At 46.7% G+C, this 22,917-nt stretch overlaps 1 protein-coding gene and 1 pseudogene across 1 annotated transcript in view; both read right to left on the bottom strand.

Annotated features, from left to right (window-relative positions):
• Positions 1 to 8,969: 8,969 nt before the first annotated feature.
• The window catches only part of LOC136542590 (MADS-box transcription factor 18-like), a 33,898-nt gene continuing 19,950 nt past the window's right edge, over positions 8,970 to 22,917 (bottom strand). The window contains exons 2-9 of the mRNA XM_066535098.1: positions 10,982 to 11,060; positions 10,830 to 10,894; positions 10,645 to 10,744; positions 10,499 to 10,540; positions 10,107 to 10,145; positions 9,877 to 10,013; positions 9,437 to 9,547; positions 8,970 to 9,359 (exon numbers count right to left, since the gene is read on the bottom strand). Of these exons, the coding sequence (XP_066391195.1) occupies positions 9,308 to 9,359; positions 9,437 to 9,547; positions 9,877 to 10,013; positions 10,107 to 10,145; positions 10,499 to 10,540; positions 10,645 to 10,744; positions 10,830 to 10,894; positions 10,982 to 11,060 (625 nt within the window). The 3' untranslated portion in view covers positions 8,970 to 9,307. The remainder of the gene's footprint in view (positions 9,360 to 9,436; positions 9,548 to 9,876; positions 10,014 to 10,106; positions 10,146 to 10,498; positions 10,541 to 10,644; positions 10,745 to 10,829; positions 10,895 to 10,981; positions 11,061 to 22,917) is intronic.
• LOC136542589 (uncharacterized) lies at positions 14,588 to 15,976 on the bottom strand (annotated as a pseudogene).

Raw genomic sequence — 22,917 nt, 5'->3', positions numbered from 1 at the left:
ATCCTTCACCTTGACTGGTTAGCCAATCCTATACTCGTCTAGAAGAAGAACTTGAAAGAGTGGCGCATGTGCGTCGACTACATGGATCTCAACAAACACTATCCAAAGGATCCCTTCAGCTTACCTCGCATTGATCACATCGTAGACTCTACGGCTGGGTTGGCTCTTTTATCTTTCCTTGATTGCTACTTGGGATACCATCAGATTGCCCTCCGTAAAGAAGATCAAAGCAAAACACCTTCATCACTCCATTTGGTGCCTACTGTTACACGACCATGTCCTTCGGGTTAAAAAACGCTGATGCAACCTATCAGTAGGCTATACAGGCATGCCTAAGTGAACAGATCGATCACAATGTAGAAGCCTACGTGGATGATGTCGTCATCAAGACTAAGGATGCTTCTACTCTAATCGCAAACTTGAAGCAAACATTTGACGGTCTTTGTCAGTACAAGTGGAAGCTTAACCTAACAAAGTGCATGTTTGGAGTTCCTTCTAGACAACTATTGGGTTTCCTCATGAGCCATTGAGGTATCAAAGCTAGCACAAAATAGATTCAAGCAATCACTCAGATGACTCGACTTCACTGCATCAAAGATGTTTAGAAACTAATAGGGTGCATGGCTTCCCTCAATCATTTCATCTCGCAACTCAGGGAGAAAGGTTTACCTTTCTTCAAGTTGTTGAAAAAGTCAGGCAAATTCAAGTGGACAGTTGAAGTTGACGAAGCCTTCCAGAAGCTCAAAGAGTACCTGTCCACCTCTGCAATATTTACTCCAATCAAGAGACACGAACCACTCCTACTCTACATTACAACTACTACTATGGTAGTCAGTATGGCAATAGTCATGGAGCGGGCTGAAGAAGGGCACGCATATAAGGTACAACGACCTATCTATTATATTAGCGAGGTGCTATCAGAATCCAAGGCCAAGTACCCACATGTGCAAAAGCTCCTCTATGCCCTCTTGATCACTTCACGCAAGCTACGCCACTACTTTGACGAACACAAGGTAACAGTGGTATCTGACTTCCTACTTGGCGATGTCCTACGCAATCGAGATGCAATAGGATGCATATCCAAGTGGTCAGTCAAACTCAGAGCTCAGAACATCGAGTTCGTCTCCCACAAGGCCATCAAATCTCAAGTCTTGGCTGATTTCATAGCCGAGTGGACCGATGCCCAGCAACCTACTTTGATAGTTATCCTCGACCATTGGAAGATGTATTTTGATGGTTCCCTCGAGCTAGGAGGCATAGGCGCTGGTGTTCTCTTCATATCTCTAGATCAAAAATAGTTTAAATATGTCCTACAAATACTTTGGTCTGCTACCAATAATGAAGCTGAGTACGAGGCCCTCCTTCATGGCCTTTGAGTAGCAGTCTTACTCGGCATCAAGCATTTGCTCGTCTATGGTGACTCCTCAGTGGTCATCAACTAGGTCAATAAGGATTGGGACTGCACCAAGGAGACCATGGATGCTTACTGTGTAGAAGTCCGCAAACTTGAGAAACACTTCCAAGGTCTAGAAATCATCCATGTTATGCGAGATCTCAACGTTGCGACTGATGTTTTGGCCAAATTAGGATCAGATAGAGCTTGGGTATCCCCTGATGTGTTTGTTCAGGAACTCCAAGTCCCTTCAATCAAACAAGAAACCTCCACATCCATCGATACTTCGACTCCTAATGTTCAGGTACTAGTGGTCAACCCGGCATGGACGCAAGTATTTATTGATTATATCCGAGACCATAAGTTGCCTAACGATAAGGTAGAAATAGAGCAGATCACGCACAGAAGCAAGAATTATGTCTTAGTCGAAGACAGGTTCTACCGACGGGGCGCATCATCTGGTGTTCTCCTCAAATGCATTACACCTAAAGAAGGGCAGAAGATCTTGGAGGAAATTCACTCCTGGTGCTGTGGTAACCACACCGTCTCTAGGACCTTAGTCAGTAAGGCTTTCAGATCTGGGTACTATTGGCCTACAACACTAAAAGACGTAGAAGAGTTAGTGAGACACTGCAAGGGCTGTTAGTTCTTCGCCAAGCAAGCCCATGTCCCAGCCCACAATCTTATCTACAACCCTCCATCATGGCCATTTTTATGCTAGGGGCTTGATATGGTTGGACCTCTCAAACGAGCACCGAGTGGTTTCGAGTATATCTACGTGGCTATTGACAAGTTCACTAAGTGAATAGAGTACAAACCACTCGTCAAGTTTAACGCTACAAAGACAATTGAGTTTATGCAAGACATTATGTACCATTTCGGCTCACCCTTTACAGCTATCGAGTTCAGAAGTTGGGCTCAAGATTGTGGCATCAGCATCAACTATGCTTCCGCAGCTCATCCTCAAGCGAATGGCCAAGTAGAGCGGGCTAACGGGCTACTTCTAGAAGGACTAAAGCCCAGGCTATTCGATGAGCTTAAAGACTATGACTGCAAATGGATATAAGAGTTACCCAAAGTAGTTTGAGGACTACGCACTTAGCAAAGCAGAGCAACAGGGTACTCTCCCTTTTTCCTGGTTTATGGCTCAGAAGCCATCTTGCCAGCGAATTTGATATAGAACTCTCCCATGGTTGAACAGTACAATGAAGGTGAAGCAGACATAATCCGGTGGCTACAAATTGATAGTGACAAAGAAATCAAGCTTAATGCACTCTTCTAGTCTGCCAGGTACCTGCAAGGCCCACGACATCACTACAACATGAACATGCGCCCCTGTACCTTTCAAGTTGAAGATTTAGTCCTCAAGCGTATCCAGAATACCTCGAGACGACACAAGCTACTCAACCTCTGGGAAGGCCCCTTTATCGTCTCCAAAGTTACTCGGCCAAGCTCTTTCGAGTTAATCATAGAGGACGGTGATTCCATGCCTAACTCCTGGAGCATCGATCAGCTAAGGAGATTTTATGCTTAATATTATTAAGTAGTTCTCCTGTTTAAGTAAATTTAGTGTTCTAGCTTCTGTACTTAAGATTCTTTGTTAATAATATAGAGTCAATGTTCTTCGCTAGATGAATCTGTCTTTTTACTTTTGTGCAAGATACACAATTATCCCAGTTGTCTCTCTTTGTTGCAGCCTTTGTTACATCATATATGAGATATACAGCTGACTAATTGTGTGGATACACATCTCTCAATATGATAAAATTACTCGACACATAGTTCTTATTCTATATACCGAGTACTAGGCTATATTATACGAGATACGCCTCCTACTCGGATGGCTTACATCTCCTTAGCCAGGAGCTAATTACTGACATTTAGTTTAACTATTGCATGTTGTCCTAGGTAGGGTGATTCTCAGAAGCAAGTAACCTAATTCCTTGGCTATGGGACAGGATCCTAATAGCAAACAATCGTTATAAGGGTTCCTTGAATAAGTGACTTCAAGCACTTAACATCGACGGAAGGGTCTAACATGATTCTAATCATAGCAACTACGTTGATCACTTTTACTCAGCTACTCAGTCTTACACGCCTTTCTAAAGGACTCCACAAGACAAACTTACAGCCTAAGTAGACTACAATCTTACTTAAAAGATTACCAAGCCTAAAAGATGCTAACTTTGCACGGACAAGTTAGCTGGAATAAACCGTCTTTGGCATTTAAGTACCCCAACAAGATGCATTACTTATAGGCTATGTTTTTCATTCAACTAACAGCCTATGCAATCAAAAGAACATTGTTTCTTACAACGTGCCTACCCGGCACACATGCTTAACAAGTTTTTTCAAACTTACACAGCCGATTCGTCAGGCTTCTCCATCCTAAGGTCTAATTCATCTGTTATGGTGGTTGCAAGTCCGTCGAGTTTGTCCTCAGCTCTTTCCACGACAACAAGATGGCCTTCATCATCATAGTCTGTGGCTACCTGATGGAGATCCACAGCAGGGTATAGCACTCAGAGCGTACCGAGTACATTCTAGACGCCGACCTTGGTGGCTCCATGTACATAGCTCTCGTAGTGGTTGGGAATGTCTTTCACTATATTCACCCACCTTTTTTCACCATCTTTTGGCCTACGGAAGAGGAGGGCGAGTGGCTTCATAGCTTCCTAGAGCGTGTTCCACTCCAACTATGCCCTCTCCAGCTAGACCTTCATGTCGGTCACCAATTCTAGAGCCTACATCAGATCATGATCAGCTCCTCGCTTTATCAGCTTAGCCCGAGTGAGTTCTTCACTTGCTCACTCAGTTACCTCTTCGATTTGATTATGCTTGGTTCTTAGGGCTTCATTCAGCTCCTTCACCTCGCCTTCCAACCGTTGGGTCCTGATCTTCTCTTCTATAAAGAGAAACCACAGAGAAGTCATATAGTTCTCTTACCTTTCATCTTGGTATCAAAGAGCTCGGCCTTCTCTATCATCTTCAACAAAGAATCAAAGGCGTCATTCTTTCTAGTTTTAGCGGCTGCCTTTTGGCGCTTAGCCTCACCAATTTGAGCTCGAAGGATGCAAAGAGTCTCTTCATGTTGTTTTTGCGCAGACATCCACTCAGCCTCCTTCTTGGCCTACTCCTTCTTCAACCTAGTGAGCTCCGCTTGGGCTTTCTGGACCTTGATAGAGGCTTTCAGCTCCACATCCTGGGTATATGACCGTTCCAGAGATGAGAACCAGGAAAATATCAACACATAAGAAGCAACAAAGTACAAGACTTACCCTTAGCTGGCCGTCGAAGACAGAAGCTTGGTTCAGCAGCCTGGACCATGACCTCATCAACCCGACAAACTCTGGACTATATGTCTAGAGCTAGGTACCAGGTCTAGTAACTGGGATGACGTCATCCTCCTCTGCATGCTAGGCAATTGTCATCGGCATATCTAGGGCTAGAGCACTTGGCGCAGCGGCGCTTGGGTCAACCCTCACGCTCCGCACATCTTCATCAGTAGTAGCCTCCGCGGGCTTCGGCCCTAGCGGCTGGTGCGCTTCACCATCAACAGGCACCACCACCTATGGTTATGGCACCTCCACACCCTCTGCATTACTGGTTGTCTAGGTTGCTCTGCTTCACCATCATCGGACGTCGGACCCTATGACCATGGCATTTTAGTAGACCTAGGTGGAGACACAGGCCCGCTTGCCTGGCCTTTTTCCACCCGGTCACCATCAGTATACGGGTTCTCTTCAACTCGGGGCTCTTCACTCTACGCTCGGGTACTCAGTGTCTTTTTTACCCTAGTATAAGTAGCAGTCAAGTGATGTCCTAGGAATGAAGTAACATACAGAGGAAACTTCGACACTTACTTGGCACTGGATCTCTTCTTGACGGTGGGCTTTCCTAGTAATATTCCACTAAATGATCGACCCAGCTCCAGGCTTGATACTGATGCTGGCAGCACTGAGTCCTCCTGATGACTCATAGTGCTAGCATCCTGCCAAGAGCAAATAAACATCACCAAGTATACCTATGTTAGAATTCAGTAATAGAATTTTACTTAGAAAGAATACTTACTGTTTGACAGAAAACGAGGTGTCTTCCTCCTCTTCTGGCTTTTCCTCCATAGCGTCATGTGTAGTAGTTGTTCAAGAATTGGATTTAACACAAGGTAAAATTCAGACTACATGGATATAGTTCAGACATCTTTTACTTAGTCCCAGTGTGCAGGCTCGACGGGGCCTCTTGAGCACTGCCCTGCTCCCGATGGCAACATCGGCCTCCAACGACCATTTCCCGCCAGCGGCTCCCTGCCTAGCACTTGGGTTTGCCTGGACTATGATGACATCTAGGCTCCCTTCAGATTCGTTCCCGGCTTCCTTGTCCACAGGGACGGCGGAGGCGGCGCTCCCTCCGTCTGCTCTGGCACTTCGCTTCTTCTACAACATCTGAGCCACCATATTTGCAAGCTTCAACCTCTAAGCCACTTCGCTTCTTCTACAACTGAGGTTCAAGTGCTCGCCAGGAGGGTTTTTATTGGCGTCTCATTGTTGTCTATGGACTAGGTTCACGCGGAATACAAGGACAAGCTACTAACTCCTACAAAGGTTCATGTGCTACACTACAAGGGTATAGTGCATTCCACTACACCTTTTTAGTGTATAGACATCCTTTTTCCAACACATGTGAAGTCACAGTACAACCGGTACCACCTTTGATGGTATATTCCCATGAATATCCTGAGCATCTTTGGACCAACTGTACTAAAGCTTTGTATGTGACATCGACATGTCTTACCTGCTTCTGTACAAGCAGACATGGCAATAATTTTCGCTGACACTCTCATCCTCGAGTACATTCTTTTCAGATCCTTGTCTCGAGTACAAATACTCGGACATAGGCTCGGGGGCTGCAGGGTACATATCCTCTATGGATGTTTTTTCTTTTAGACCCTCTAACTCTTAGTTTTGCAAATAGCAAGAGGCTCAGGGGCTACACTCAGTGACTGCACTTTTCTGAAAAGTGCACATCGCCTGGAGGCTTTACAGAGCACCTCATGGCTTCACCCATGAAAGCACTCGGACTACGCTTGTTTCTACTCGACAAGACCAGGAGGAACAAGAAGGCTTTCGAGTTCAACCATGACACGCTCGGGGGCTTGATGGACCAGGGTCCTAGGGGTTCCCCACGGGGTACTACTTGGATGGGCCCTGGGATGGCCCACGATCTATTGAAGGACGCGAGACATGGTGGCGTGGATTTCAAGCTATTCAGATCGACTTAGTCAGCTTATTATGAAAGCTAGATTCTGTAATAGGTTTAGAACTCTTCTCTTGTAACCAACTAGGACTAGATACGTGCCCTTACCATTTCCCCTATATAAAGAGAGGTACGATGCACCCCCTTGTAACCCTAACAATCATACAATCAATCCAACGCAAAAGGCTACACGCCGACTGGACGTAAAGGCTGTTACTCGACAAGAGGGTCCGAACTAGTATAAATCGTTCGTCTCTTTGCGTTTACTGTCGTGTTCTACGTACGCCAAAGACCTTTGAACACCGTCCCAGGTACCCCCGTGATGAGTTGCCGATCATCAAACACCGACACATACCCAGTGGCACCAAAGCCGGTTACGCTAGTTGACATAGCGTTGTTGTTGTTGTTGTCCCCCTTGGTGCAGTGCAAAAGAGTTGCACAGGAAGTAGAGAGAGTCGTGTCACTTGTGGACGCTCCCCAAAAACCTGATAGTCGCCCTTCACCCGAGCAAATGAACGTAGAGACGGATTGGTTTCGGAGGGGTTTTGGAGGTCTGCTCTCTCTATTCACGCAGACAGGGGAGAATACTAGTTGCAACAGAAGCAATACATGTGTTTGCACAAGAAGAAAAAACTGAATGACGGGATGAGTCTATTATCTCGCCCACTCCCACAGAAGTCCAAAGGGCTCACGAAAGTGGAACAATCGAGCCAGCTGTGCGGAAGACCAAAGGCAGAAGAGCAAAAGAGATGCTCACAGAACAAACTCTCGGCACAGTGGAAAAGTGCTCACGAAAGAAACTCCTGGCGTTGGGGCCAGCCGTGCGGAAGACCATAAGGCAAAAGCGAAAGAGACGCTAGCCGTGCGGAAGACTAGAAGGCACAAGCGGAAGAGGCGCTCATGGAAGAAAACCAGAAGGCAGAAGAGGAAGAGACACTCATGGAAGAAACTACCGTCATCACTAGCAGAAACTTCTGAAACTCCTGTCGTCAACCGGCTTAAGTGGCAAAACTAAACCCGCAGCCCGCACTAAATAAGATGCGACATAAGACAAAAGGATGACATGGCAAGAATTTTATGAAGGGAGAGGAGATGAGTTTTCACTAGGATGAAGCTGAGTGTACAATTTCCAAGGCAATGGAACGTGTTGAAACTGACATTGAGGGCTAGAGAGTTTCATTTCATCTATCTGACTGTGCTCAATCATGTTCGTCGTAATCCAATGCTATGAGTTATGAAACCGTGAAATGAAATTGAGCACTAAAAGAATCTATTTTATTCACTAGTTCTAACCCCTTTGTAGTTGATACGACAGTCTTGGAAACCATACAATGCAACTTGACACTAAGGATTTCTTCTTTCTCTCCTCAACTCTAATGTTGCATCATCATTTTGCTTACATAGCACCATTAATGCTATAGAAACCATTATAGTTATCCCGTTAGGATTGCATGCCTTAGAGACATATACCATCTACTCCCTCTCAAAAAAGGAAGTGATGTTTTAGATTTTTTAGGACAAATTAGTACTCAATTGAAATTATTCATGTAACCCTATTTATTGAAGGTATGATGATCCATACTACTCAAGGAATAAGCTACTAATTAAAAGAAATACATGGAGACATGCAGGCTACAATCTCAAGCTGGTGTGGATCCCAAGAACTAAAACATCAAATTTTTTGGGACAATTTTGAGCCCTAAACCAAGGGTTTATTGGACACAGGGAGTACAATGCATAGTATCATACTTTAACATCCAAAAGGCAATTAATTACTATGGTAAAAAATGTTATATTTTCAGGTAATTTGATAGAGATCCTGATCAGTTAGAGCGGGTAGACCCAAACCAATTATTGGTTAAACAAGTAGCTCCAAAGCAAAGTAAGCTGGCTAGGAAAAAAAGAGAGGAATACAGAAAAACAACTACATCTCCATAGGCCAAAGCAAACAGAATAAAGATCACGAGTGAATGGGAAGTGATGCAACGGATATGACGCAGGCACATGATGTTCACGCTAAGAGTAGGGACAGATCTAGGGATTTATCAAGGTCTATTGACCCTAAAAAATCTGTAAATCCTTTAGTAGTGTTGTAATTTAAAGAAAAATTATGTCCGAGTGCATATAAGCCGACCATTTGGTGTGTACTTCACAAGACCATTTTGTGTGCACTTTACAATACGAATGAGCGTGACGCTCGTCTTTATTTGGCGATATCAGTTACCATTCTTATCATGTAGGGCTCAGAATCACCAGGGTATGTGTCTCATAACCATGATCCATGACGAGAAGCTAAATTGTCAAGACACTGAATTCTGAAACGTAGAGTTCAGAGTTAAAAGTCACGCATGTTGACACTTTTGAGACTCTTTATAACATTTCGGAGAAAAGAGCCTTCTGTTTTTTTACAACACAAAAAAAAGAAGAAGAAAAACATCACCACGGGTACAACATACATCTCCGTTAAAGCATACACAGGACAGAGGAAACATAGTAGTAGAATCTCCGAGCACAAAGTTACACCTAGATCGTAGAACGGAGAAAAAAAAGGTGGCTCTGGCAGTAAACACAAGAACGAAACACAATATAGTGGTGCTGAGAAGCTCCAGACTTCAATAACCATGTAAAGCATTTGACGGGGCCTGACTTTATTAGTAGTACCTACGCCAGTATTCGATCACAGGATCGAGAGGGATCATGCATCGGTTGATGCCTGGGTCACCAAAGCGTGTCGATGGCAGATGTGTTACTGTCGAGTCCAGCCGCAAAACTGCATTGGGAAGAGCTCACCTGTTACTGACAGTGCGGTGCATCCATGGTGGCAGGTTGCCGCTGTTTGCTTGTACAGGAGCAGGAGACGGTTCAGCCTCAGATTCTCCTGCCCCTCTAGGTTGACATGGCCTACAATTGTGACGATGAGTACATTAAGTAATTATGCTGGACCACTATTGTAAAGTGCAGTGCACAATGGAAATACCTTTGACAGATTTAGCCAGCAAGGTGAAACCTTATTCTGTTTTCAGGTATGCTTAGCATTCAGCAAAGCTACTCAGGCATGTGTATTTCTACCTTTAACCAATACCCTTCATAAATTCTTCATTTATTAACAAATCTTGGCATAGTTAATCATCAGTGAAACTACTACTTATTATCAATATTTTTTGCTAGAAATGAAGCGCAACATTTCAGTTTAGTTGTGTGCAGTAATGAATTCAGTGGAAGCATGATACCCAATATTTAGAGTTGGCATGGAATCTGGAACCATTGGTGGTGACAGTGATGGGGAGCTTGTTGATGCTCCATTTTGCTGCTCCCGGAGGTGTGCGTTCATTAAAGCATTGTTTTTCTCCTTCTCTGCCTCCATGAGCTGTTTTCAAAAATACAATTACCATCAGGGTCTGACCTCCTAGACCAACATTGTCTTTTTTTTATAGGACATAAACGAGAAAGGAAACTTTACCTTTTGCAGGACACCATTTTGATCTGTAAGTGCTTTCTCCTGCACACATGAAGACAATTGATTGTAAAGATGCACCACAAATCTTATCAGCAATCAATATTCTGGGATTCTTACAGGTTTGTTGCCAGACCAGCAATAGTTACAACAACTAGTCTGCTCAAGCACTTCGACCAGTAACAGTTACGTTCAAAATATATTTCTGTAGCAGTTGCATGATGAATAGTGGCAGCAGATTGCCAATGTTAAACTACATTGAAAATACATTAATCTCAATGAAACATTTGCTCTCATTCCCCAAATTCTGGAGGTGTGCTCGTAACAATAATTTTCACTAGTGACTCATGTAACACATGCAGAATGCGAGGTACAAGGGAATCTAGAGTGTAACTGACCTTTTTCTGAAGCTTGGAAATTGAATCGAAGATGAGCTGATTCTGTACCAAAAAAACAAAGCTATAATATAATAATTGACTAAGACGTTAGTGAATAACCAAATTAGCTGTGCACCGAACAACAAATTTAACCCCAATTTATTCACCTTTCTTGACCTAATATGCTTCAAAGAACTGTCCAATTGTTGCTCCAGTTGCTGGAGTTCTTTTATGGTCAGTGAATCCAATTGTTCTCCTAACATATGCCTTCCATTGGGAATAGACAGATACAATGAGTCAGAGTCAGTAAACATTATCATAACAAGGGTCATCTTGAGCAAGTCTGCTGTACCTTTGACTCTTCTGAAGTGCATCAAGTTTGGATTTTAACCGGACATATTCATCTCCCCAATTTGCCTGGTATAAAATGGACCACATATCAATGCTCATTTTGCTGTAACAATAGTTCTCTGATAGTTATAGTAGATATTCCCATAACTATACCTGGTCTTCAATACTTGGGTCAAGTACTGCTCTTTCTTCAAATGAGTACCGCTGGTAACGCTCAAGAATGCCTTCCATGCTGCAAAATAAGTATCATATAGCAATGTCATGTTCCAGCAAAAAATATTGTGGTCTCATTTTAGTACATAAAATACTAAGACAAATAGCCAGGTACAATTTTCTTTTTCTTGTACTTTTATATTACTATATTAAGTATATTAGTCTTGCATACAAGTACAAAACAACAAAATTCACGATGCACGGCATTCAATACATCAAGATTTAATTTCTCCCTATTTAAGAAATGCAAGATGCCAAGATGTATACAAGTATATTCTCCCGATTCCAGAACCAGAATTGCAGAAGACATTGGATGAATCACATGCATAACTAGATGCAAGCATGGTTGTGGAAAAACGTGTGTCATCACATGCACATAAGTGGGTTATTACTCAATGAACAAATGGTGCTTCATATATAGTTGCATGAACTCAGAAAGGCTGTTTTAGAACAATGAAACTGTTAGAAGGAGTAGAATGAGGCCAACTGTCCGTATTGCAAGGCCCAAGAGGGCAAATATACACAGTGTACATATGCAAAGAAGCCCTCCAAGTAGAGGGAAAACACAGAAAACACATACACCTCCTATACATCTAACACCCCCCCTCAAACTCATGGTGGAGAGTAGAAATCTACAACACTGAGTTTGGAGAGTAGAAACCTATGATGAGCCCGGGTCTGTGCCTTGGTGAAGAAATCAGCTAACTGAACCTCTGAAGGCACATGGTGGAGCGTCACAACCAGATCATGCACCTGCGATCTCATGTAGGAAGCATCAACGCCAATGTGTTTGGTGAGCTCATGCTTGACTGGGTCTCGAGCAATACTGATCGCACCGGTGCTGTCAGAAGAGAGAGGAGTGGGTGCAGTGGCAGGCACACCAAAATCCTCAAGAAGCCATCGTAGCCATGTCACCTCCGCAGTTACAGTCGCCATAGCACGCAGCTCAGCCTCAGCACTCGAGCGGGAAACTGCAGTCTGCTTCTTGGTTTTCCAGGCAATCAAAGAGGAGCCAAGGAAAACACAATAGGCAGAGAGAGAGTAGCGATCATAATGATCACTCGCCCAGGTCGCATCAGAATACGCCTGAAGCTGAAGAGAACTAGAACGAGGGAAGAAAAGGCGCCGAGAGATAGTTCCACGAAGGTATCGTAGAACACGAAGGAGGTGAGCATAGTGGAGCTGGGTAGGAGCTGAGACAAATTGACTCAAGATATGCACAGAGTGAGAAATGTCAGGACGAGTGATCCCAAGGTAGACAAGACTCCCAACAAGCTGACGATAGCGAGTAGGATCAGCAAGTGGTACACCATCAGTGGGTCGTAGGTGAACACCAAGCTCCATAGGAGTATCAACAGTGCGGTGATCAGTGAGAGCAGCACGGGAAAGAATGTCCTGAGTGTACTTTTCCTGAGAGAGAAAAATACCATCAGATGTGGAGGTGACCTCAAGACCAAGGAAGTAACGAAGGGGACCCAAATCAGACATAAGGAATGTCTCACTGAGACGCTGCTTCACAAAATCAATGTACTGGGAATCATCGCCCGTGATGATCATGTCATCGACATAGAGAAGAAGAAGGGTGCGACCACGAGGGGAAGTGTGAACAAAAAGAGCAGGGTCGTGATCACTTGGCGTAAAACCAGCATCGATGACAACAGAGGAGAAACGCTCAAACCAGGCCCGAGGAGCTTGCTTGAGGCCGTAGAGAGAACGGCGCAACCGACAAACCAGGCCATCAGGAACAGAGTATCCTGGAGGTGGCTGCATATAGACTTCCTCTCGCAGCTCGCCATTGAGGAAGGCATTCTTGACATCCAACTGGGATATCGACCACTGACGAACAGAAGCAACTGCAAGAAGAGTGCGAACAGTAGTCATGTGCGCGACAGGAGCGAAGGTCTCCTCATAGTCACGACCTTGCTCCTGTTGGAAGCCGCGTGCCACAAGACGAGCCTTGTATCGCTCAAGAGAGCCATCCGAGCGGGTCTTTACCTTGTACACCCACTTGCAAGTGATAGGAGTGACGTGAGGTGGCAAAGGAACAAGATCCCAGGTGCCAGTACGTTCTAGGGCAGCAATCTCCTCAGCCATAGCATGTTGCCACTCCTGGTGAACGGCAGCTTCCCGATAGGTCGCGGGCTCAGCCAAGACGGCACCAGTGAAGCCAAGGCGATCGGGAGGACGAAGGGTGCTGCGATCACGAAGAGAATAACGAGGAGGAGACTCGGGATGAGGTCCAAGGACGGACGGAGAAGAGTCAAGTGGTGGCGCAGGGCGCGGACGACGAGTGTAGTAGGTGAGTAATCTCACGGGAAGGACGCAACGATGATGGTGGAGGAGAGACTGGTGGTGGAGAGGTAGGAGGAGGTGGTGAAGGTGGAGAAGTAGGTGGTGGTGGTGGAGGCGGAGTAAAAGATACCTGAGGGGGTGAAGAGGATGGAGACGACAGCGGAAGATACCACTCAGGTAAAGTGAGGAATGAGAGGGACTCAGTGGTAGCAGAAGACCCGAAAGGGGAACGAGGATAGTAAGGCCGGGACTCATCGAAGGTGACATCCCGAGAAATCCTCATCCGACGAGCAACAGGGTCATAGCAGCGATAACCCTTATGTTCCGTACTGTACCCAAGAAAAACACACTCAACAGACTGAGCAGTGAGTTTGGTGCGCTCACGAGGTGGAAGTAGGACGTAACAGACACACCCAAAACAACGAAGATGGCTATAGGAAGGAGGGGTGCCGAAAAGACGCTCAAAAGGAGTGCAACCCCGAAGACAAGTAGAGGGTTGACGATTTATAAGAAAAACAGCTGTAGAAACCGCCTCAGCCCAAAAATGAGGAGCAAGCATAGAAGAGATCAAGAGAGCACGAGCAGTCTCAAGAGTGTGGCGATGCTTGCGCTCAGCAACACCATTTTGAGCATGAGCACCAGGACATGAAAATTGGGCAAGAGTACCCTGCTCAGCAAGGTAGGAACGATGAGCAGTGGAGATGTACTCACCAGCAGAATCCGCACGAAAAACTCGAATGAGAGAGTTGAACTGGGTACGGATCATGGTAGCAAATTGCTGGTAAATAGAAAGAAATTGACCACGAGAAGACATCAAATAAATCCAGGTAAATCTCGAATAGTCATCAATGAAAATAACATAATATGATTGACCTCCCTTTGAAACAAAAGGTGCTGGACCCCATACATCAGAGTGAACAAGATCAAAAGGTTTCTGGGACTTAGACTCACTAGAAGGGTAAGGGAGTTGCAACTGTTTGCCAAGTTTACAACCCATACAATGAAGAGTAGTGTCACCAGAAACAGGACCTAACACACCACTACCAACAAGGGTGGACAATCTAGAACCAGAGAGGTGACCAAGACGACGATGCCACTGCGCAAAAGAAGTGGTAGACGAAGCAGCTGACACGGATGCTGGAGAACTGGGTGATGTGGGAGCCAAAACGGGTGAAGGAAGACGCAACCAATCAAGCTCCCAGAGGCGTTGGGAGTCCCGACACCTAGGCCCAGTTCCCACCAAAAGGCCCGTACGGAGATCCTGAACACAACAAGAATCAGACTCAAGGATTATGCGACAGCCATGATCAGTGATTTGACCCGCAGACAAGAGTTGCATAGTTAGTTTGGGAACATGCGAAACAGTAGGAATATTAAACGAAGAGGTCGAAAGAACACCTCTCCCAGCAACAGGAAGAGAAGTGCCATCTGCGGTGCGAACATAAATAGGTGGATCGGGGGAAGATAGAGAGGACAAGTGTGTTGCATGAGGTGTCATATGAAAAGAGGCACCAGAGTCTAGGAACCATGGGGATGATATACCTGACGGAGGAGGAGCGGAACTAGAAGCCTGAGCTGTAGTCCCGTGACCGGAGGCCTGAGCTGCAGTAGTGAGGCGACGAAACAGGGCAAGAACCTCCTGCTCCGCTGCAGACACGGAACGAGTGCTCTGTGTAGTAGAGGAACCACCAGAGCCCTGAAAAGAGCGTCTGCCACGACGCCCTGATCGGTCGCGCTGCTTCTTGCGACAATCCTTCTCCTCATGACCATAGATCTTGCAGTAGCCACACTGAATACCAGAAGGTGCCCCCGTCACCACAGGAGCGGGCTGAGACGGAGGCGGAGAGACCTGGGGAGGTGTGGCTGCTAGGACGGAGGGCTGCGGCGGAACACGAGTCACACCCCCAGCCTGAAGACGTGTCTCCTCAGCTCGTAACTCAGGCATCGCCTCTGAGAGCGATGGGCGTGGACGACGAGTCAGCAACTGTGCTCGAACAGTCTCGAACTCGGGACGAAGGCGAGAGAGAAACTCGTGAAGGCGAAGAATGTCTCTCTGGTCCCGGTGACGGTCACAGCACCGGCAAGTACCACCACTGCAGAACTCAGCGCCCAAACTGTCCAGGCGATGCCAGACAGCTGTCATCTGACGGTGGAAGTCCTCAACTGTGGAGTCAAGCTGACGAAGCGACTGAGCCTCCTCAACAACAGCAAGGTACATCGCTTCGTTACGAATCTCGTAACTGCGACGGAGGTGATCCCACATAAGGTGTGAAGTGGCAAGACCTCTAAGGGATAACGAGAGATCAACCTCCATGCTCGCAAGTAAGATGGCCTTAGCAGATTTTTCCTCGCGCAGCCAAGTCTCATAGACACCAAGATCAGACTGATAGCTCTCCATCTCAGCCTCAAATGCCTCAAGTAAATCATTCTTGGCATCATCATCAGCATCTGGCGGGTATGTGGGCGGCGTGGGAAGAAGAGGACGGGGAGGACAGATCCGCTCACCCGTGAGATAGCCCCACAGCAGCTGCCCATCCATGTGGACCTCCATATGGAAAACAAAATCGCTCCAATTGGTGCCATTGAAAATGACGGGGCACCGAGGGACCAGAACAGCGCCAGGGCGTCCGGGGGACGCCATGGAGGAGAGAACGTTTTTTTTTCTCTGCTGCTGCTGTTTTTTTTTCTTTTTTTTCTTTTTCTTTCTCTTTTTTTATTTATTTAAGAGAGGAGGACAGGACCGGCCGGCTCACTCACACCAGACCGACACACCGGCGCGCCCGCTACGTGCGCCCGCGGGGAGGCGAGGACGGAGCCGCAGGTGCTGGGGCGGAGCAGAGCCGGTGTCCGCGGCGAAGGGAGCAGCGAGGCCGCAAGGGGCGCGCGGGAGGGCGGCGCGGTGGCGCGCAGGGCCGCGCGAGCGGCGGCGGGCGAGCGCGCGATGGCACGCGAGCGGGCGGCGCGGTGGCGCGGAGGAGGCGTCGCGGTGGCGCGCAGAGCCGCGCGAGCGGGCGGCGAGCCAGCATGGGCGCGAGGCGCAGGAGCCGCGCGTGCAGGCGGATGGTCGGGGCGGAGCAGCGCGAGGGTGGGATGCGGAGGCCTGCGGGGTTGGGCAGAAATCACCGGCGTCGCTCAGCAGCAGAAGGTAAGGATGCGAACCCTAGCTCGATACCATGTTAGAAGGAGTAGAATGAGGCCAACTGTCCGTATTGCAAGGCCCAAGAGGGCAAATATACACAGTGTACATATGCAAAGAAGCCCTCCAAGTAGAGGGAAAACACAGAAAACACATACACCTCCTATACATCTAACAGAAACAAGTCAAGACTACATAATGATGTAAAAATAACTCTAAAATGTAGCGAGCTACTCAGTTGCTTGCGCAACCAAAAATTTACATCACTTTGACACTATAATCAGGTGGATCGATCTAATATAATATTTTAGACAGATTTGGTATCTACCTTCTTTGTTGGGACTGAGCAGTAAAGTTTGTAACATCTTCAGTAAATTAGCAAAAGTATAGTGATATATGCATTTTTTAGGAATCGGTTGATATTCTCAATTCAGACTCGTAACTGTAATTAGCACAGTTTTCTATAATCCACAACATATAAAAATGGCTCTACCTTAAACCACATCATATTATTTTTTCTAAAATAAAATTCATTACCGGCTTAGGTATGACCTGTAGTTTCAGCTAAAGAAAAATGCATCAAGTTTTGCCATGACTCAAGCCACAATCTCTATCAAGTTTGGATCTTATCACCAGCACATATCGCTCGTGTGCAAAAGCTAAAACGTGCTTATTGTTTTGTTAACATACATATTTTCTCTCCAGCATTAGAGAGATAATCCAGAGTAAGTTATCTTTCAGTGAAATTTTCCCTGAATCAATCAGTTATATATGAATATGCTGCAAGGACAGAATATGTACTGATGCCAATTTATTCTCCTAGAATCTAACTTGTAGCAGCATAAGGTCAAATTGTGCTATAATCAAGCATCCATTTTCTATCATAGCCGTGTTGTTTACTTACTAAATAAAGGAACTAAACTTGAAACTGTACTTGAATATGGGCCAAAGAATCAAACTAATGTTTAAATATTACGATCACTTGCACACCACTTATATAATACTAAAATGTGGAACACGGACAGTCTCTTAATATATGACACACATGCATGTATCAGAGACACACCACGCAAGAGCAGAATTGTTCTTCTGGAATTTCTGAAAATATTCGGATAAGTCATAACAGTTGTCCATAACTCTTCTACAGCATGGCAGCAACAGCTGTTTCTATAGAAACTAGAAAAGTCGGCGCGGCTTTGCCGCGCCCTTCTTGGAGTGAGGCAATCTAGCATTTTGGTGTTACCCTGGTATTGTTACTTGATTTAAACATGTATGTTTTATAGCGTGAATTAACATTATTAACATTTATGTCAAAAGGTCACAGCAGTTTAGTAACAAAGGGCCAGTACTTAGAGCGAAAGGTTGGTCTACGAGATCATACATTAAACCACTACTGGTATACGAGGATTCTGATGTTGAGCTAAGTGTCATGGTTAATATTTACAGCAGAATCATAATCAGGAGTTCAAATATTTCCTCAAAATATCATTCCAAGGATGGAGTGATCAATACTTTATACGTATACCATGTAAAGGCAATAATGTGCCTAGCTTACCTTGTCCCATGTATGCAATGATCAATGCTTTATACACCATGTAAAGGCAATGTGCCTAAGCAATTTTGTCGGAGAATAATTTACCATATATTGCTTATAGGATGGAATACAGGAAGAATGAGCTTGCTTTATACTTTATTCACCTATACCAACAACTGTTTAAGAAAGATCATGGTATCATTACTAACCTGAAAAGAGTAGAAGGGTCATAACTATAGTGAAGAGGCACTCCAAAGATGGAGGTACATGAAATCGTGGTATCAAAGCTGGCAAAGGTAGTTCAAGCCAGCGCTCAAGGGTTAATACCATCTATGGCACCACAAACAGTATCAGAATAAATATGGCAAAAGCTATTTCGTGATCAGTCGCGCTCCTGCGTGACCGCCTGGCCTGCTTGCATAAGTACGCGGCCTGGACGCTTGCACGTGCGTCTCGCGTCATGGTCTGCTTGCACGTGCGTCTCGCGTACATACGGCATGGCCTGCTTGCATGCGTGACTCGGCTGCTTGCATGCGCTACGGAGCGTAGGGCGGCAGTATTGCGACGCCGTTTTTTTTTTTTAACTTTTTGTTTTCTTTAGTTTTCATTTTCTATTTTTCAATTTGAGTTAAATTTCTTGGCTGTCAACTTCAGTTTCAGTCTTTTTTTCATTTGTATTTTTTCAATTTCAGTTTAATTTCATGGTTGTCAACTTCAGTATTTCACTTATTATTTTGAGTGTGTTGTATTTTCAGTTTCTATATTCTAGTTTTCAGTCTTTTTTCAGTGTTTTTTTAGTTTTAGTTTTCAGTCAAGGTTTTTTTATTTTTTTAGTTTTAGTTTTCAGTCTCCCTTTTAGGTTCGAATGTTTTCCTAAATACTGCATATTAATTGCCTCACCTACAATGTATAAGTTGTCAGAAAATGGTAGCCATTGCACACATAAGTTGCCACAAAAGAATTTGTCTCTCAGCTTGTGCAACAGCTTCCATGTTTAGGTTCGTTGCAATAATTTGCCCCCAAGTTGTACAACTATAGTATTACATGGTAGTAACTTCTTTTGATATTTTTTTTGTCCACCAGCTTGTGCATACCGTGGAATAACATAAGTATATTTTTGAGTAGCAACTTTAGTTTTACATGGTAGTAACTTCTTTTGATTTTTTTTTGCCCCTGAGCTTGTACATACCATGTAAAAGCTTTAGTATATTTTTTAGTAGAAGTTTAATATTACAAGGTAGCAACTCCTTTCATAAATCTCCTAGCACCTTTTTTACACATAAATTGTTATTGAAATAAAATTCTTTGAAACATAGGCAAGTGGGGTCTAGTTTTGTTCGTCTCGTCACGTAGAACACACTAGTGAAGACAGAATTGAAAACAGGTACAACATTAAAAAATTATAGACGTTCAAGGAAAAAACGTTGTGCTTTTTTTTTGTTTCAGCTGACAGCTGGCTGGCTGCAAATGGATACTTTCCTAAAACGGGATTGGTCGGGTCGCCGAGGAGAGTAGTGGAGTCGCGCGGAGGGTGGTCGCGCTCTCTCCTAAAAGCGCGACGGTCACGCGTTAACCTGGCCCAATAAATATGGATGAGGTTGAGAAGTGTAGAGTATCCTAAGCAAACCCTGGTGGCAAATAAATAAGATATTCCAAAGATAAGAGCAGAATCCTATGCAGTATGTAAGGGCTCATTTGGTAGAGCTCCGAGTCTAGCTAAAACAGCTTCAGTTGTGGCTCCACCTGTGGAGCAGATTCACTTGGAGAGCTGAAACCGTTTTTTAGACTGTTTGGCAAAACAACTTCTCCAAATAGGCAAAAAAGGTAAAATATCCAAACTACCCCTTTTTTCTTTTTTCATTTTCTTTCCTTTCTTTCTTTTTTTCCCTACCATATCCGTCGCTCGTGGTCCAACCGACACGCAGCGCGAGACGCGACCTCGGATCCTCTTCTACCTCCTCGGTCGTCGCACGCCATCTTGCCGAGGCTCGCGCCAAGGGTCGCCCGGTGACCTGCACTCCCGTGACCTCCTCTTCTACCTCCGGTCGTTGCACGCCATCTCGCCGATGCTCGTCCCTGGTGTCGGTGTTTTCGGACCACCGACGAGTAAATTTGTATTTGCACGTCTGGTTCGGATGGTGTGCTCGGAGGACATAAGGGTTTATACTGGTTCGGGCAGAACGTCCCTACATCCAGTTTGCTGTTGCTCGTGTTACCAGCACTTGGTTTACAGTAGGGGTTACAAACAGACAAGAGATGGAGAGGATCTCAAGTCTCTGGTGGAAGAAGTGAACAAGTGCTGAGAGCTCGCTTGCCGCTCAACCGTGTGTTCGTGTCGCGCTCCTCTCTTCCCCATCCCCGGTAGAGGCGCCCTACTTCCCCTTTTATAGGCGAAGGGAAAGCGCGAGTTATAGAGGAGAAAAATGAGAAGAACGAGAGAGAAGAAGGCTTCTAGGATTGTCGGGTCCTTCTTCTCCTTCATGCGGGTCCCGCCGATCCTGTAGATGTCAACAGGGACGGCTTCATGTCGTGGCCCTGTTCGTCACTGGCGCCATATGTAGGCATCATCTGCCGGTCATGGCGTTCCACTCCGTCCCGACGGACGTCGTGGTGAACTGACGCGCCTGTCAGCGTCCGTACGAGGATTAGGCAGAACAATACTGGTACGTCCGGCACTATTCTTGATGTGAATCCACAGGTATGGCCCGTCATGGCCATGGGTTACATAAAGGTGTGCCAGCCTCTTCCCTAGCGTCAGAGTTTTGACCTAGGCCCATACGCTTGGACCTGGAGTGGTTGACAGCGTTATTGGTCCCTGTTGGACGTGACGAAACCAGCGTCCTCGAGGTCGGGCGAGACGAAACCCACGTCCTTGGGTCAGACGAGACAGAGCCCGCACCCAAGGGGTCGAACGAGACGGAGCCCGTGGCCTCGAGGTCGGGTGAGACGGAGCCTGCATCCTCGAGGTAGGGCAAGACGAAGCCTGAGGTCGGGCAAGACAGAAACTGCGTCCTTCAGGCCGGGCGAGATGGAGCCCGCACCCAAGGGGTTGGGCGAGACGGAGCCCGCGACTTTGGGGTTAGGCGAGACGGAGCCCGCACCCAAGCGGTCGGACGAGGCGGACTCACGGCCTTAAGGTTAGACGAGACGAAGCCCGCGACCTTGGGGTCGGGCGAGATGGAGCCCGCAGCCAAGGGGTCGGACGAGGCGGACTTGTGGCCTTAAGGTCGGGCGAGACGGAGCCCGCGGCCTTGGGGCCAGGCGAGACGTTTTAATACGTCTCGAGCCATCCGGGGGAGTCAGCATGGGCGCTAACTTCCTTGCTTTGGGTATCCCTAATAACGATACCCGACAATAGCCTCTGAGCCTGTGGAGGAGTAGAATACTCCTTTGGAGGCTTTTTCAGACGGGAGGACTCTGAGGGCCTTGGCCTTCTTTTTATAGCCCGCGGCGTGTCCTGGTAGGACGACGATTCCCTTTTGTCGCGATCGGTCTTCTTGGGGGTATGTAACCGTAGAATTCGGGAGGTCAGAAAGATTTTTCTTGATTTCGCCCCCCCCCCAGGATCCGATCGGTCCGCCGTCGTACTACAACCGCGCGTTCGGTCTCCTTGCGAGTCACCCTTCCCTTGAGGCCCCACGCGTAGCAGGGGTCTAGTCGAGGGTCGGCTCATCTTTGTGATCACCATCCCTCAAGCGTTTTTTCGATAAAACGGAGGGGCCGAGCCATGCCACGTTTTTCCTCAATGGACGAAACGTGGTGCTCGATAAGCTATTAACGGGCTAGTCCGAGTGGGGCCTTGGCTTCCTGTTTGTGGGGGTCCGGCATGGGTCAGCTGGTGACTGACTCTAGATTCTTAGTGGCCAATCTATATAGTTCTCGGGTCTGTTCGACCGGTCCTGAGGGCTCATTGCCTTTCTTTAAGGAAAAACCATGGACTAGGAACCGACCAAGACTCGAACATGAGCCGGGATGCCCGTGGCGCTCGTGCCCCCAGGTACTGGCCGCTAGTGGGCTCATCCTATTCTACCCCTCGCTCTAAGGGTGCCTCGGAGCGGCTGTGAACCCGTCGGCGGGCCAGCCTTCGAACTCCTAGTCCTGAATGGGCCATAGGAGCGTTTTCAGCTCTATATCCCTCCTTATCTATGATGGTTCTTGGCCCATCTACTGGGTAAACCGTCATCCAGCGTGTCCTTCGAGGGCGCGGCCAGAGATGGCATGCGCATGATCTTCAGAGGGAGGTGACGTGATGCGGCGCAGTGAGCGCGTGAATCTAGGCAGACGGTTCGCCTCCTCGCCCTGCACTGTCCTATAAATAGTGGCCTCCCCCTTCATGTTTCTACGTACCAAAACCATAGCCTTACCTTCTCCATTTCTCCACCGCCACCGTTCGGATCTGCCATGCTTGCTAATCCACCGTCGAAGCCCTAGATATGTAGCTTCCGCTTCTCTGCCGCCGCCTTTGCTTCTCCACAGCTGTCTACATCCTCCATGGATTCGTGGTACCGCTCCGATGTTACCCATGCGCGCAAGGAGTGCCTCGTCAAGCGTGGTCTTCTTCGCAGGAGGACCGATGCGGCGGAGTGGCTTGTGCCCAGCTGTGAGGATGCGCCGGCGCCGCCCGGTGGCTATGTCGTCTCCTTCGTGCCTTCCACGAGCACGGACTAGTGGTTCCTCCCCACCCGTGCTTTCGGGGTCTGCTGCACCACTATCAGATTGAGCTGCAGCACTTGAACCCTAATGGGATCCAGCACATCGTGGCCTTCATTGCGATGTGCGAGGGGTACCTGGGGATCGAACCCCACTTCAAGCTGCGGAGATATTTCTTCTCCATCTCCTTGATCAAGAAGAAGGAGAGAGGCCGGGAGACCCCAGTGCCAATGGGATGTGCGGGCATCCACCTCTGGGGGCAGT

This window comes from Miscanthus floridulus, chromosome 3 (genome assembly GCF_019320115.1).
Source record: "Miscanthus floridulus cultivar M001 chromosome 3, ASM1932011v1, whole genome shotgun sequence".
Classification (NCBI taxonomy): domain Eukaryota; kingdom Viridiplantae; phylum Streptophyta; class Magnoliopsida; order Poales; family Poaceae; genus Miscanthus; species Miscanthus floridulus.
Note: the sequence above shows the minus strand (reverse complement) of the source record. Positions and strands in the feature narration are given on the sequence as shown.